This window comes from Pteropus alecto, unplaced genomic scaffold, assembly GCF_000325575.1.
Source record: "Pteropus alecto unplaced genomic scaffold, ASM32557v1 scaffold109, whole genome shotgun sequence".
Lineage (NCBI taxonomy): Eukaryota > Metazoa > Chordata > Mammalia > Chiroptera > Pteropodidae > Pteropus > Pteropus alecto.
The window spans coordinates 9,510,905-9,526,704 of NW_006494608.1; the positions used below are offsets into that span (position 1 = coordinate 9,510,905).

At 35.9% G+C, this 15,800-nt stretch overlaps 1 protein-coding gene across 8 annotated transcripts in view; it reads left to right on the forward strand.

The window, feature by feature from the left end:
* ORC5 (origin recognition complex subunit 5) overlaps positions 1 to 15,800 on the forward strand; it is a 170,114-nt gene that overhangs the window by 72,717 nt on the left and 81,597 nt on the right. For 6 of the 8 annotated variants that reach the window (XM_015599540.2, XM_025041927.1, XM_015599539.2 and 3 more), the window contains one exon: positions 10,602 to 10,714. In XM_015599540.2, the coding sequence (XP_015455026.1) occupies positions 10,602 to 10,714 (113 nt within the window). Of the gene's footprint in view, positions 1 to 10,601; positions 10,715 to 12,109; positions 14,304 to 14,334; positions 14,426 to 15,800 lie in introns of those variants that run through there. The other 2 variants (XM_015599538.2, XM_025041928.1) reach the window with 2 other exon arrangements.

Consider the following 15,800-nt stretch of genomic DNA (forward strand, 5'->3'; position numbering starts at 1 on the left):
ATCCACTCCCTAGGCTACTTTTTTATCTATTTGAATTTAATTCATTTGAATTTGAACTTGACACAATAGATAAGTAAGCAAGGAAGCAGCTATGGAAACAGTGTATACTCCCATAAAATCTGAAAATTATTGGCAAAAGAATATATCTTCATAGGTAACAGAAACCAAGAAGGGGAGTAATAATTTCCCTGCACATTTTTAGATTTATTTATATAATTTAAATAATTATAAGTATTTCAGTGTTTCAGGACAACTTTCATTACCTTTGCTTTTTAAAATGTAATGTTTATCTTAACTAATTAATAACTTCTATGATTCATAATCATAATTTTTTATAAATGGTTTTTAATTCACAAAAATACAAGAAATTTTACATTGGAATACCATTTTCAGTGTTGTCTAATAATTTCAGATTTTAAGAAATCATGCTTTTGCCCCACTTTGAGTTATTTATCTTTTAAAAATTAAACCTTAAACAGTAATTTTATGTCTAATAATATGTAATCTGATTTATGAAATGTTAACATATCATTAGGTTAATAAATTCCACATTTACTTTGGTGACATCTAACTGCTCATACCTGATAATTTTATTCACAGGACTGTCCCTGGGGCAGGACAGTTGCCTATATTGAGATAGTTCTTTATCTTTTTTGCTACAATTCCATTTAAGGTTTTCTCTGTTTTATCTTCAGCATCTTTGCTGCTACATTTCTAACCTCCATCATATTCATAGTACCTCCTTTCTGAATGAAATGCTTCCAGAGTTATCATTTTGCTCAATTCTTCCATAAAGCTTTCCTTTGTCTGTCCCAGCAAAGTTACCTCTTTGCTGTGTTTGGGGCGATGTGAGGAATATGGGCTTTAGATTCAGATAGTATTCAAATCTGTCTGAATCTTACTAGTTCAATGACTGTGAACATTTACTAACCTCTCTGACGTTTCCTCTTCTAGGAAAAGAGGTTTATTTATGCTACCTATTTCATGGTGGAGTTGTTATGTGAGGATTGAAGAAATTACATTGACAGTTGAACAATGCAAGAGTTAGGGGAATACACTCTTTAAGAGTCGAAAATCCAAGTGAAACTTGACTCCCCAGAACTTACCTATTAATAGCCTACTATTGACTGGAAGCCTTACTGATATCATAAGTAGTTGATTAACACATATTTTATATGTTATATGCATTATATACTGTATTCTTACAATAAAGCTAGCGAAAAAATGTTAAGAAAATAAGAGAAATACACTTACAGTGCTGTACATATTTATTGGAAAAAAATCCATATATAATTGGACCTCACAGTTCAAACTTGTGTTGTTCTAGGATAAACTGTGAAGTGTTTTACACAATGTCTATATCTGTCATCTACAGATAGAGATCTGTCAATGTCTGTATCTGCTCTATAGAGCCTGGACTCAGTAAGTTCCTATCCCTATGCCACTAATTACCCATGGTCACTAGTATTAACTAGTTCCCATAGCTCTTCCCCCAGCCCTTCTCAAATTTTGTCTATATCTTCTGCTACATCCTGAGGGAAGGAGTGAATGCCAGATTACAAATGTGTTGTTCTCAGGAATTTTGCAGGGCAGTAGAATAAAAGATAAAGGTACTGACTGGGGTCTTTATTCCAATAGTTAATAGTCTTGGCAAATGACCTTCAGTATTTATCTACACTCAAAAACGAGTCATCATTTTGGCTAAACATTTTTAATATGTTAAACGTTCTTAAGTGGTTAATTTAAAATTTGTTGTTAGAACTCTAAAATGCTTTTTAATAGACCTCTAGCATGGTATATGTATTTTATTCTTTTTCACTGGGATTTTTGGATTAAATAATTTTGAAACATCTGCAAAAGTGCCTCAACATATTTGTTGAGGGTGACTTATTAGGGACTGATAATGTCATTCATCCTTTTATGATTTGTATTTTCTCATCTGTAAAATGAGGGAGGCGTTGATCCTTAAGGTTTTCAGTCCTGATGGGCTAGCTCTGACTTTTATAATTTTTACATTATATTGAAACATTTTAGTTTTTAATAAATTTGAAATACAATTGGTTTTTATAGCCCCTCCCCCAAACCTTCCCCATTTAAAAAAAATAGAAAAATGAAAAATCAAATTTGAGAAAATGTAGAACAGGTTTGGATTATATAATAACAGTTTTGCTCTTTTCTTGTGCTGTTGAAGAGGTAATAAGTTGTATAAGCCACAGGTTTGTACCAACTTTGTGAGACCTTTGTGGGCTCACAACATGGAACCAGTAGCTACAGATTCCGCTTGTGGCTGAACCACAAGTTATAACTAATCATCAGACTTTCACTAAGAAAATTTGCAATCAGTAAACTTCTTAAAACCTATATCTCCTCCTCCCAGTAGCATATCAATATCGAAATAATTAACATCTAATTTGCCCACTTTAAGCAATATTTAATCAAGTAGTTTCTTTACATTCTCTGTAAATAAAAGTCAAATATTTTTATTTCTATGAGTAGATTTTTGTAATTTCATAGGTACTTAAACATTTTGAGCTAAAATTTATTACAGCAGTTTATAAGATCTTTATCAAAGCCCTCTATATTTTGTGTATTTATGAGTGTATGTTTTTATTGAGGTGTATTGACATATAACATTGTGTTAGTTTCAAGTGTACAACTTAATGATTCCATGTTTGTCTATATTTTGAAATGATCACCACAATAATCTATTTAATATTCATCACTATATATTGTTACGAAATCTTTTTCTTACGTATTAATTTTTTAATTAAAAGTTTTTGGAGGTAATTGTACACTCACATGCAATTGTAAGAAATAATATGGGCTCTCTCTTCCTGTGTGCCCTTTACTCAGTTTCCCCCTAACGTAACATCTTGCAAAACTATAGTACAATATGACAACCAGAAAATTGACATTGATGCAGTCTGCTGATCTTATTCAAATTTCCCACTTTTACATGTATTCATTTTTGTGTATACCTGTGAGTATTTGGTTATGTGAAATTTTATTTGTGTGTAGGTTTGTGTACCTACCACAACAGTCAAGACGTAGACCAGTGTCATCATCACAAGAATTCTTCCTTTTATAACCACACTTTACCTCCCTCCTACCCCTTCCTCCAATCCCTGGCAACCACTAAATTTTTGTCATTTCAGGAATTTATATGAACAGAATCATGTACATTCTCAGGTTGGCTTTTTTTTTTTTCCCCACTCAGGATAATTCCTTTGAGATTTGTCTAAATTGTTGCATATATCAATAGTTCATTCTTTTTTATTGCTGAGTGAGTATTCCATTATATGGATGTACCACAGTTTGTTTAACATTCACCCATTGAAGGACGTCTGGGTTCCTTCCAGTTTTTTGCCTATTACAAATAAAGCTACTATGAACATTTATGTACAGGTTTTTGTGTGAATGTGTACTTCTCTGGGATAAATGCCCAAGGGTGCAATTGCCGGATAATATGGTAATTGCATATTTAGTTTTATAAGTGGTATCAATGTTTTACCACTTCCAGGGAAGTATGGCAACCTTACTTCATTTAGGTCCCTTTACTTTCCCACTTTTTGAATATTGTTGTCTTTGAGTATCAGGTGGCATTATAATTTTTAATCAAATATGATTTAGAAAACTCATGAGGAGATAGTCCGTTTGATATATTTCTTCATCATTCCGTTTTATTCTTGATGCTTAAGTTTCCTTTTTTATCATTCCCTTTTCATTTGAAGAACTTCCAGCTGTACTTTAGAGGTAGGTCTGCAATGACACATTTCTTAGTTTTTTCTCATTTGAGAATGTTTTTGATTCTACTTCATTCATGAAGTTTTTTGAGATATAGAATTCACAATTGCCATTTCTTTTTGTCAGGATTCCTGTTCAGTCCAGGGGAGGAATAAATCTACCTGAGTAGCTTTCTGTTCTGGATTTGGGATTGGAGCATGCTTGGCCTGGGTCACTTTGTACTGTTGGGTGGGGAGTCACAAGATTCCCTGCCTCTATATTATTCCTTCCATTGTGGGTCCCTATGCAGTCTACCTTCCTCTTTCTACCTTTCAGTTTTCCTTTGGTTGCCTTTTTTGCTGTTTACAGGATTTACGGTTGTACTTAGCAGGGAAGAACAGTAAATATGAGTCTGTGCCATCTTGTCTGGACAAGAAGTTCTGTATTTTTTTTTTCTTCTTGTTAACCCTTCTGCCTAGGCTTTTTGTTAGTGTTTGTTTATGAAATATGTTCCAGGATAATTCAGAGCTCAATTGCATGAGAAGCCTCCTGTAAATTAGGGAGTGCTAAAAAAGATTTCAGCATATTCAAATATGTTTTACCATTATTCAGAGAGCTTTTTCCCCAACAAAGATTAAATCATTCTAAGACATAAATTTTATTGGCTGTAAAATATTCCAATTTATTCTTTCCTGAACTAGAGCCTTACTCTAGATCACTTCGTGTATTTGGGACTTCAACAACAGGAATGGCTGCTGCAGCAGATAGGAAAGCCTGGTTCCACGGCCACATTGTGCAGCTCATGCACACATGCAAAACCAGGACATCACTATGAACCTGGTCCTGAGTACTTTCACTGACTAGAGATTTCTTTAGTGTCCCCACAGACCTTATCAAGCTATTTAGGTATTAATGCCAGCATGGAAATATGACCTCATTATGTTGTCATGAACATTTAAAGTTGGGCAAGGAGATAAATCAGTATTTTTCATGATCCTATTCATCTTTGCATGCACAGTACCTAGAGCAAGTCCTAAAGAATTTTATGGATATGCAATTGTAAAGAAAAAAATTAGATAATTTTAAGTATTGAGTAATGGAGTGGCAGGTGAATATTCTTGCACTTATGTGTGTATAGAAGTAATTTTCTCAATGTTTCATTTTTTTTTCAGAACTTTTTATTTGGGTATAAGTTAATATGATTGAGATTCAAAATGTTGACCTCATAAGTTAATCTTTGTAGTTTTTTTTTCATTTGTACTCCAGCAATATTTTAATAAACTGGCATAGTACTTTTAAGTTGTTGGTACAGTTGTACACTGCTTTATATGATATTCTCTTAAACTCTGTATGTTTTTGTTCATAAGGTAAAGTCAAGGAATAAAAGTTCTGAAATTAGTATTTTTTTAATGTGAAAAATCACGTCCTAATTTAATTGCTTTATTTTGGTTTAGATATTTTTGTGTATCAGCTTTTCCTATATCAGACACCTTCCCCCTCAAATTGAGCAATCATCTTATTAATATTTTGGAAATGCCTTTTGACTGCTGCATCTTAAAGTGGTGCTGTATCCTTTTCACAATTTACACGATTATTCGTGGAATCTTGGTAGAACTGCGTGACTTCAAGGATCTGGTTCAGCTTATTGTGTTTTGAAATTTGTTGTAACTAATGTGGGAAAAGTAATAAAACTACAAGATATCTGAAAATATTCTTGAAATTTTAACTCAATTGAAGACAATTGTATTTCTCTATGGAGAGTAATATTACTTGAGTTAAAGAATTGAATTAAATATATGAGAATATTTGAATCACAGGAAAATAGAATTATAAAAATAAAAGGGAATGCCACTGGCAAAGTAGAAGGTGATTTGTATTTTCTTCTATGTTAAAAGAAAAAGAACTACTAAGAAACTTGCCTTTAATAATAACGGGAGATTAATGTATTAGTTTCAAGTGACTATTACTAACCTGCTTTAGCAAATGAATTCCTTAAAGAACAATAGAAAAGATTGAAGTTAATGAATATTATTTTGCCATAGGAGACTGTTAACTCTTTATATATATATAAAGTTTCATATATATACATATATACATTTATTTATCTTTCCATTTGTTAAAATGTGGGGCCTACTTTCATTATGATTCTTACTTGTTTCCAAACTGGGAAAGATACAAGTTTGTCTTGACTTCCAGCAGTATTTATTTCCCCCAACCCCAAAGATCTCATTATTCCTTGGCTCCCCGTCCTATTCTGTGTCTCATTCTTTCATAGTAAAAGTTTCAAACAACTCATTGAAAGAGAGCTTAGGGCCTGCATTTTGTCATTAAGCGAAACTTTCTTTAATTCTTTTTAAATCTGTTTTGTCTGTTAATATACCTTCATTTTTCTTTTTGTTAATATTTCATGTATCTCATTCACTCATGACTTTTAACCTTCCCATATTCTTGTTTTAAACAGTATATAGTTGGATTTACTTTTTTTTGTCACTCAGTATGTCTTATTTGCAGCATTTAGTTTACTTTTAATATCATTACTAATATACTTTTGTATATATCTATTATCTTGTTTTATACTTTTTATTTGGCCTACTTGTTTTTGTTTTTTTCGTATTTTCTTTTGGATTATTTTTATAATTCAGTTTTCCCCCTCTACTAATTTAGAAGTACATACTCTTGTTTCTGTTCTCTTAGTTATTACTTTAAAAGTTATACTTTGAGTATATGTTCATACTTAAATTATTAAACTTGAAATTTAATGAGTATTTTTATTTTTCAGACACCTCAGGTCTTTAGAACATTTTAACTTTATTTTCTCTACTACCAATTTATATATTACTGTTATTGTGCACTTATCCTATTTTTTAAACTCATAATACATTATTGTTATCTATATAGGCAAGTTCATTTAGATTTAACATGATATTTACCACTTTCTTCATTCTTTATTCCTTCTTGCATTTCAGACCTTCTAACAGATCACTTCTACCTGGAGATACAGTTTAAGAATTTCCTTAAGTGAGTAGGGATCTTGTGGTAGCAAACCTTTGGTGCGTTTTAGTTTGGATTAATCCTTCTGGTGTTTTCCTGACTACCTAATTGGTGATCAGTTTTAAAGCAAGACTAAGCTTTAAAACTGTATTTTTTTAATAATATTTTTTTCAATTATACTTGGCATACAATATTATATTAGTTTCAGGTGTACAACAGTGATTAAGCATCTATAAAACTCAAAAAGTGATCACCCCAGTAAATCTAATACCCATCCGACACCATACATAGTTATTACAACATTATTGACTATATTCCTTATACTATACTTTATATGACTATTTTCTAACTACCTATTTGAGCTTCATAATCCCTTTCTCCTTTTTCACTGACCCCCCCACAACCCCCTTCACATGTGATAACCCTCAAAATATATCTCTGAATTTGTATTATTTGTTTATTTTGTTTTTTGGATTCCACATGTACATGAAATCATATGGTATTTGTCTTTGTCTATCTGACTTATTCCATTCAGCACATATCTCCTAGGTCCATCATGAAATATCTCTTTCCATTCCTTTACTTTCAAACTGTGTGTGTGTGTTTTAAACTGAAGTGAGTCTCTTGTAGGCAGCATATGTAAGGGTCTTGTTTTCTTATACCTTCAGACTTCCTATCTTTGGATTGGAACACTTAATTATTTTTCATATGAAATACTTGTTGATAGATATGTAGTTATTGCCATTTTTTATACATCTTTGGTTTTGTTTTTTTTTTTTTCTTTTTAAAGAAGTGTCTCTAACATTTCTTGTAATATTGGTTTGGTGGTGATGAACTCCTTTAGCTTTTTTTTGTCTGGAAAGCTCTTTATCTGTCCTTCCATTCTAAATTATAGCTTTACTAGGTAGAGTAATCTTGGTTGTAGGTCCTAGGTTTTCATCACTTTGAATATTTCATGAAAGCCCTTCTGGTCTGCAAAGTTTCTGTTATTATGGCTCCCTTGTAGGTAACTAATTGTTTTTCTCTTTCTGCTTTTAAGATTCTTTGTCTTTAACCTTTGCCATTTTAATTATGATGTGCCTTGGAGTAGGCCACTTTGAGTTCATCTTGTTTGGGATTCTCTGTGCTTCCTAGGCTTGTATGTCTATTTCCCTGTCAGGTTAGGGAAGTTTTTTATCATCATTTCTTCAAATAGATTTATAATTTCTTGTTCTCTCTCTTCTCCTTCTGCTACTCCTATGATGTGAATATTGTTATGCTTGATGTTATCCCAGAAGTTCCTTAAACCAGAGGTTCCCAACCTTTCTGGCACCAGGTACTGGATCTTCTATGAGATTCTAATGCCTGCCTAATGATATGAAGTGGAGCTGAGGCTGTGATGCTAGCTCTGGGGAATGGCTGCAGATACAAGCTTCACTTGCTCACCTGCCACTCACCTCCTGCTGTGCGGCGTGGCTTCTAACAGGGCATGGATTGGTACTGGTCCATGGCCCAGCAGTTGGGGAACCCTGCTTTAAACTATTCTCATGGCGGGGGGGTTCTTTTTTCTTGTTGCTGTTCTGTTTGGATGTCCTCCACTACCCCATCCTCTAAATCGCTGATTCAATCCTCTGCTTCATCCAATCTGTTGATTCTCTCTAATGTGCTGTTCATCTCAGATGTTGTGTTCTTCACTTAAGACTGGTTCCTTTTTATGTTTTCCATCTCCATTTTTATGTTTTCTATCTCTTAAAGTTCTCACTGAGTTCATCTACTCTTCCTCTAAGTTCATTGAGATTCTTATAACCAGTGTTTTGAACTCTATAACTGGTAGATACTTTGTCTCCATTTTGTTAAATTCTTTTTTTGGAGCTTTGTTCACTTCTTCTTTTGGAGCTTTGTTCTGTTCTTTCAGATGGGACATATTTCTTTGTCTCCCCTTTTTGGCTGCCACTCTGTTTTTCTTCCTATGTATTAGGTAGGGCTCCTAAGTATCCCAGTCTTAGTAGAGTGGCTTTATACAGTAGGTGTGCTGTGGGGCTCAGTGGCACAGTCTTCCCTAAGCAAGGTGCTCAAGATGTGATTCTTGTGTGGGTTGTGTGTGCACCTTCCTGTTGTAGTTGAGCCTTGATTGCTTTTGCATGTCGATGGGAGGGATAACCCTTGGACTGATTGGGTGTGAGGATTGGCCAGTGAGGAGCTGACTCTGCGGAGCTAGATTCACTTTAGCAGGGCTTTGGTGCCTGCCCAATCTTCCCTTCAGATGCGTCCTCCTCATATTCTGCCCTGGTCGGTGCTTTGTCTCTGGCACTGGTTAAAGCAAACCACTGGTTATGCCGGCCTAAGGGCCTTCTGAGAGGCACCCAGCTGCAGGCCAAGTTTAGCTACAGCCTGTGCACTTCCGAGGCCACCTGGTAAGAGGCACCAAGCAATCTGCAGATAGCTGCCACCTGTGCTGGGTTTATAGGCACCCTGAGAGACCAAGCCAGGTGCTGAGGCCGGCTGCTGCTAGTTCCGGGATTGGGGTTGCTCAGCAAGAGGTACAGGGCACGCTGAGGCCAGGTGCTGCTGCTTTGGGTTTTGTGAACCTTTGAGAGATTTTAGGAAAGTCCACAGCATGAGCTAAGACAAGCCATTTGTATGGAATAAACCACTGGGAGCAGCTTGGGTGAATTGGCAAGTTGGGAGAGGTGGGGTCTCAGGGAATCACCTGGGTGGAGCCACCTATGTTAACCAGATTGATGGAGACTCAGAAATGGTGGCCACCTGCATCCACATGCTGGAAAGGGGGAGGGCTCAACAAAGGAACAATGAATACTGCCAGCACTTCTGTCTTGGAGAAAGCCTCCCCTCCAGCCCTTGCCCCGAAGCCCTACAACTCATTTCCTCTCAATATGTCCTTAGCACTCTTTGAGCAGCTGCCCTAGCGCTGAAGCTCAGAGTGAGTGAGTGAGTGACATACTAAATATAAAAAAATTAATGTTCCTCCTAATGTAATGTAATTAGGTAATATGTTAGATGGCCGAGTAAGTCTGGGCATAGTCCCTTTAAGAAGAACATCTGCAACTCCTGCAACCCTCTATCTCTCTCGGCCACAATCTCTGCTGGTTTTCACAGCTAGAGGTTGTGGGGACTTCTCTTTCCAGCAGTGGAACTCTAGGCTGGAGGGCCCAGTGTGGAGCCGGGACGCCTCACTCCTCCAGTGTGGAGGAATCTCTAAAGCTAACATACCCCTCCTGATTCTCGACCTCCACACATGGTTGTGGGACCTGGCCATTTTGTGTCTCCATCTCTCCTACCAGTCTTGAGGTGACCTCTTATGTATGTCCCCAGTTGTAAGACTTCTGTTCAGCCAGACCTCAGGCGACTCCTGATCATGGTTCCGTAGTTTCCTCAGAATTTTGGTGTGGTTGCAAGAGGAAGGAAGCACAGTATCTATCTTCTACGCCATCTTGACCTGAGTTCCCCAAGGATGTATTTCTTATTCCTCGTCTGATCAGCGACCCAACTCTGAAAAAGGCCCACATCCACATTTTACCAGCTTGATTTTCAAGTGGGTGTAGATTTGATATTCTGAGGCATTTAGGTAGAGACTACATAAAATTCTCATGTAGAGAAGGAATGTGCTTTATTTGTAGTTTTTAAAAGTTAGCAGTCATGTGTGAGTAATTAACGAAACAAATCTGTCTCTAATGGAAACCTTAAAGACTGATTGTTAGTTTGATTAACTAGGCCTTTAAGCATATATACTGATTTATGTATACAGATTTCAAAGTAGTCATTCTCTGCAGATATTCTTGTGAAATCAATTATATCTGTATCAAAAGAACTATAAAATGTTTCAGAAACAAGGACAGCATGTAATCTCATTACAGCATTTTCTCATAATAATGCTTTCTTTCTTTTAGATTTCCTCTCTAGTCACCTTGCAGCTGTTAACTCTGGTTGGCCATGATGATCAACTTGATGGACCAAAATACAAATGCACAGTATCTTTAGACTTCATCAGAGCTATTGCTAGGTAAGTATAGAATAATTGTGAATGTATAATGTCTTGAATTATGTAAATGACATACTAAATATAAAAAAAATTAATGTTCCTCCTAATGTAATGTCATTAGTCATTTAAGCAAGGAAAGATCATTTAAGTGCCAAGAATGAATAAGTTTCACTGTAGAATGAACTCTTTCATCAAATTTACAAATGACATAAAATTGGGACAATTAGCTAATATGTTAGATGGCAAAAATCAAGATTCTGAGACATTAACAGACTGAAATACAGTAGCAAGGTAGGATATAATGGACAGTTGACTACAAAAAACTTATGTACAAAAACAAGGTGGGAGAGACCTGGCTTAAGTCTTGAGTATTTGAGTTGACTACAGGGTTTTAAAAATCCTGGTGTCTTGTTCAAGGAATGTAATAGGTCTACTGTCTGTTGCCATAGGCAGGTCAAATCTGGTGTACTGTGCTGTGCCTTGAGTTTTAAGAGGGGCATTGACAAATAGGTACATGCTGAAGGGGCAGAAAGAGTGGTAGAATGAGGAACCATGTTACGTCTGATTAAGGGACAGATTGTGAGAAAAAAGCCTTAGGAAGGATATGATAACTGTCTCAAGTACTTTCAGGGGTTTTCATGGGCAAAATGGATGAAACTAATTCTGAGTAATTGTAGAGCATTAGAAGTTATAGGAAAGAAAGTATGTCTGTCAAAATGAGAGCTGTCTAAAAATGTAACGAGTTTCCTCACAAAGAGGTATACTTACTGGTATGGAAAATGTTCCAGCTACTTATATGAATTAATGACCTCATCTCATGGTTGCAGCTGGATAACAGTCTGTCAAGACTTATAGAGAAGAGGTAATATCTGTGTAGACTGGTAGGTGGTACAAGATAATCCATAAGACAGTACCTTCCCAACCTCTTTGAATATGGAGATTTTATTTAAATTTCCTTTTAAAATTAATTATGAAAGTGTTTACATATATTTCAAAATTAATAACATATAGGCATGAAACATTTATTCAGACCAAGAACAGTGCTTGACATGGGTATGGATTTGTAGATCTCCTTTAATGAATTGTGCAGCTTCTTGAAGTTCTCAAGTGTACAGGTTGGCAGCCTCAACCCTGAAGTCTCTTCTGAATTAAAAGTTCTCTGATAATATGATACAGGTATTTGAAATGTTTTGATGGTGTGTAGACTAAAACGTAAAATGAGGGTTTTGAAATGTGGCGTTATGATAAAACTGGGCAGCTTTTTACACAGAAGAAATTGAGCAAAAAAGTTATTTTGAATGTATTACTATGACCATAAGACAATAACTTGCTTTTTCCAAACAACAATATTAAAAACTCTATATCTAAGAGCCTCAATCAAGGGCATAACTTTTGAATGGAGCATCTTTATTTTAGAGATTTTTGTCATTGCTCCGAATGTGTCAGATCATGCCCCAACATTATCATGTATAGGACAGAAGTTTGTGACAGTCCAATATGGTGAGTACACAGTGAACCAAACTGAATTGGGTGTTACTTGATCTACAATATTAGACACATCCAGAGCAATGCACTTCTATTTACCACCTCAGAAGGGAACAGGAATTGTAGACCTGGAATTCTGTCATAGAATTTATCAACTCTGTAACTTGCTTTGCTACCTTTGTTTTCTTAATCTTCCTCACTTTTCATGGGCAGTGTCCAAAGAGTAACTACTGCCTTCTTTCCACATCTGCTCCCTTTCACTCTCTCACTCCCATGATGTTTAGTACTTCTTTTTTTGCTGATTTAACTTCTCATTCTTTCCCTCCTTCCCATATCCTTCTATCTTTTCCTAACATTTTGCCTTAATGAAAACCTGATTCTTATCTGGGCATACTACTTCTTTTGGATCTATCTCTAGAAAAGTAGCTACTTATTTCTCAAACCCCAATCCCTCAGGGTTGCAGGCACTTTTAGTGTCATCTCTTCTTGTTGCTACTTCAGGTTATTATTAACCCCAATTCTTGTAAAAATATGGACTTCTTTGAGACTCATGCAGTCTAGCTCTATTTCCCTATTCTCCTGTGATTATCTTCTGCAACCTCCCAACCATTCCACTTCATGCATTGAAGAATAAATCACAGACTTCTTTTTAACCTAGATTCTTGGCTCTCTTCAAACTACAGAAATTCTAACATCTATATTCACTCTGTTCAGCATTCACTCTGTTTCACAAAACAAAATGGAATTATCAGTTGAGAACTCTTTCAGCTGCCTATACTGGTGTACATCTTCTTTCTTTCCTTTCAGTAGGGTAAGTCCCTCTTCCTGTCTAAAGTGGATTCTTTCATCTGTGCTCTGAATTCCATTTCCTCAGGACAATTTTTAGTCCTCAGGCTATTTGCTTTGCTCTGGCACCTAACACTGTTGACAGCTCTTAAAAGTCTCTTAAGGTCCATAATTCCAATTTCTGGTTGTTCTCTTTATTCTTTGGTTGTTTTTCCTAAGGCTCATTTGTCAACTTATCCTCTCCACCTGACCTTTAAATGTAGCTGGTCCTTTAGGCTTGGCTCTTTTTTCATATACTTTTTCCTAGGCAATTTTAGCAATACCCATGACTTCAACAACCATCTACATATTAATAACTCCCTAGTTGTAAAGGCAAGACCTTTCTTCTAACATTCCTGACCTTTATTGGGTGTTTCCCAGCTACATCAATACATTTCCAAAACTGAACTCAGAAATGCTAACTCTACTTTTGCCTGACAACAAAAAAGAATGACCCAGCTTTCTGCCAGTGTTCCCTGTATCAGCTATCAGCAATGCAGTCTGCCATGTTGCACAGGCCTGGGAGTCATTTCTGACATTGCTCTCTCCCACACTGTCAGTATCCAAGCATTAGTCCTTTTGAGCCTACCAAGTCCCTCCTATATATCTCAAAATTACTCACTTTTATCATTTGTACTGTTACTTCTTTAGACCAAGCCCACCATCATCTCTTTTCTGGTAGCCTTTAATTGGTTTTCTGTCTACTTTTATCCCCTTATAATTTATGGTCTACACTATAGCCATGATCTTATAAAATTTAATGTCACCCTTCTACTTAAAAGTCTTCAGTAGTTTTCTATAACTTTTGGTATCAAACAAAAATTTTGAAATAGCCGAGAAGGCCCCAGTGATCTGGCCACAGCCACACCTGGCACACACCTCTCCCTTAGGTGTTTATACTTTAACCTCTCTGGCTTTTTCAGTTTTTCATATTCACCATTGTGATTCCCATTTTTGTATTTGCAGCATTTTCCAGCTCCTCCTCTCTTTTATCTAGATACCTGCAGAAGAAGCCTTCTCAAACATAACATGATCACCATCATATCACTCTCTCCACTCCACACAATGAACAGGTCCCATTGTCACCTTCTGATATATATCTTAGTTTTAATTAGTTCAGTAATTACAGTTTATCTTTATTTCTACAGTATAAGTCCATGAAGCTCAAAACAGAGACTATGTTTGTGTCAGTTACTGCCTTACCTCCAGCCTAGCACAATGCTTTAAACTTAGTATATGCTCGATATATAAATATTGCATGTTTTCATATAGTGATTAGTAATAAAACTTCAGATGAAAGGGAACCATTATGGATTTGTCTTTTGGTTCAGCAAGAAGAAGGGAGCTAAAGAGACAAAAGTCTCATTTCAGATCGAGGCTTGGTGGAAAGAAGAGATCCCAAGGATAGTTACTGAGGGAGAGGTAGGTAGCCTAGTTTGAGGTACTTGTGGCAGAGAACCAACAGATCACAGGACACAAACCAAATTCCAAAAGAAGGAAATAGATTAGTAATTTATGGTACATTCTTGCCAAACAACAACAACAACAACAAACAACAACAAAACAAAAAACCATTATGAAGTTAAGCAGTTCTATAGAAAGTTGTATTTATAAGAAAAGTAGTAGGAAAACCTAAGGGAAGGGAGTAACGGTCTAAATTGTTAATTGCCACCATGAAATAAAGCAGAATCTATTTGATTTGATGATAAAGCAGTCATTTGTAACTTTATCAGGAATACTTTATCAGGAGTACAGTAGGGTGAAAGTCAGATTATAGTTAGTTTTAAAATAGTATTTATAAGAAAGTTGATACAGCAAATAGAATGCTTCCATTCATTTATTTACCATTTATTGTGTTGCTCATTAAAACTACTGTGCTGATAAGCTTGGGGGATATAGCAACAAGTTGAACAGATCTACCTCCTATTCCCTTGAGCCTATATTCTAGAATGTTTTGCCATAAGGAAGAATAGAGAGGATCATTACTTGCTAAAGTGATTGTAAGGTTGTGAGAGGGTCGTTATTTTTTAAAGATTTGAGCACATTTAAATGCTGATGGGAAAGGATTTCTAAAAAAGTTAGTGATACAAAAGAGAGAGATTAAAGCATGAAGTCCTTGAAATGGTATATAAACATGGGATTTAGAAATATGAATTGAAAGAAATAGCCCTGAGTGAGTGAAGGGAATCCTTTCACATTATGACGAGAGGAAAAGGTAGATTCAGATGGAGGTGAATATGGAGGTTTGGTGGAGTTCTGATCTGATAGCTTCTGTTTTACCTGTGAAAAAGTGGGCAACATTGAGACCAAAGACAGAGTAGTAGCCATTTGAGGGGGATATGAATATTTTATATAGTTGCTCTGGGGGATTGAGGAAAGTGCTGACAAGGAAAGCAACTCGCTGGGAGTGTTGAGGGCCCAGTTGACGTTCCTGACCTTGAATTGACAGTGGCACCAATCTGTGAAACTTGTGATCTTCTCCAACAGCATTCCATATGCTAGATACTGAGATGGCAAAAGGATATAATTGAAATCACATAGGATTGGGGTTTTGCCAGGTAAATTCAATAGATGCTAGCAAATGAGTGCTAGAAGTGATGAACTGTGGAGTCTAAGCTAGGAAGGGAAAGAAGAAAGTAAAGCCAGGAGAGGGCTAATAGTTCACTGCCTGGCACATAGATACTCAGTATTTGTAGATCAGAAGGAAGTGAAGGAGTTTGTGAACTGGCTGTCTCGAGGTGTTCTAAACAACTTAAAGGAAAAAATTTGGAATCAGAAGGTAGAATGTCTGAATTTC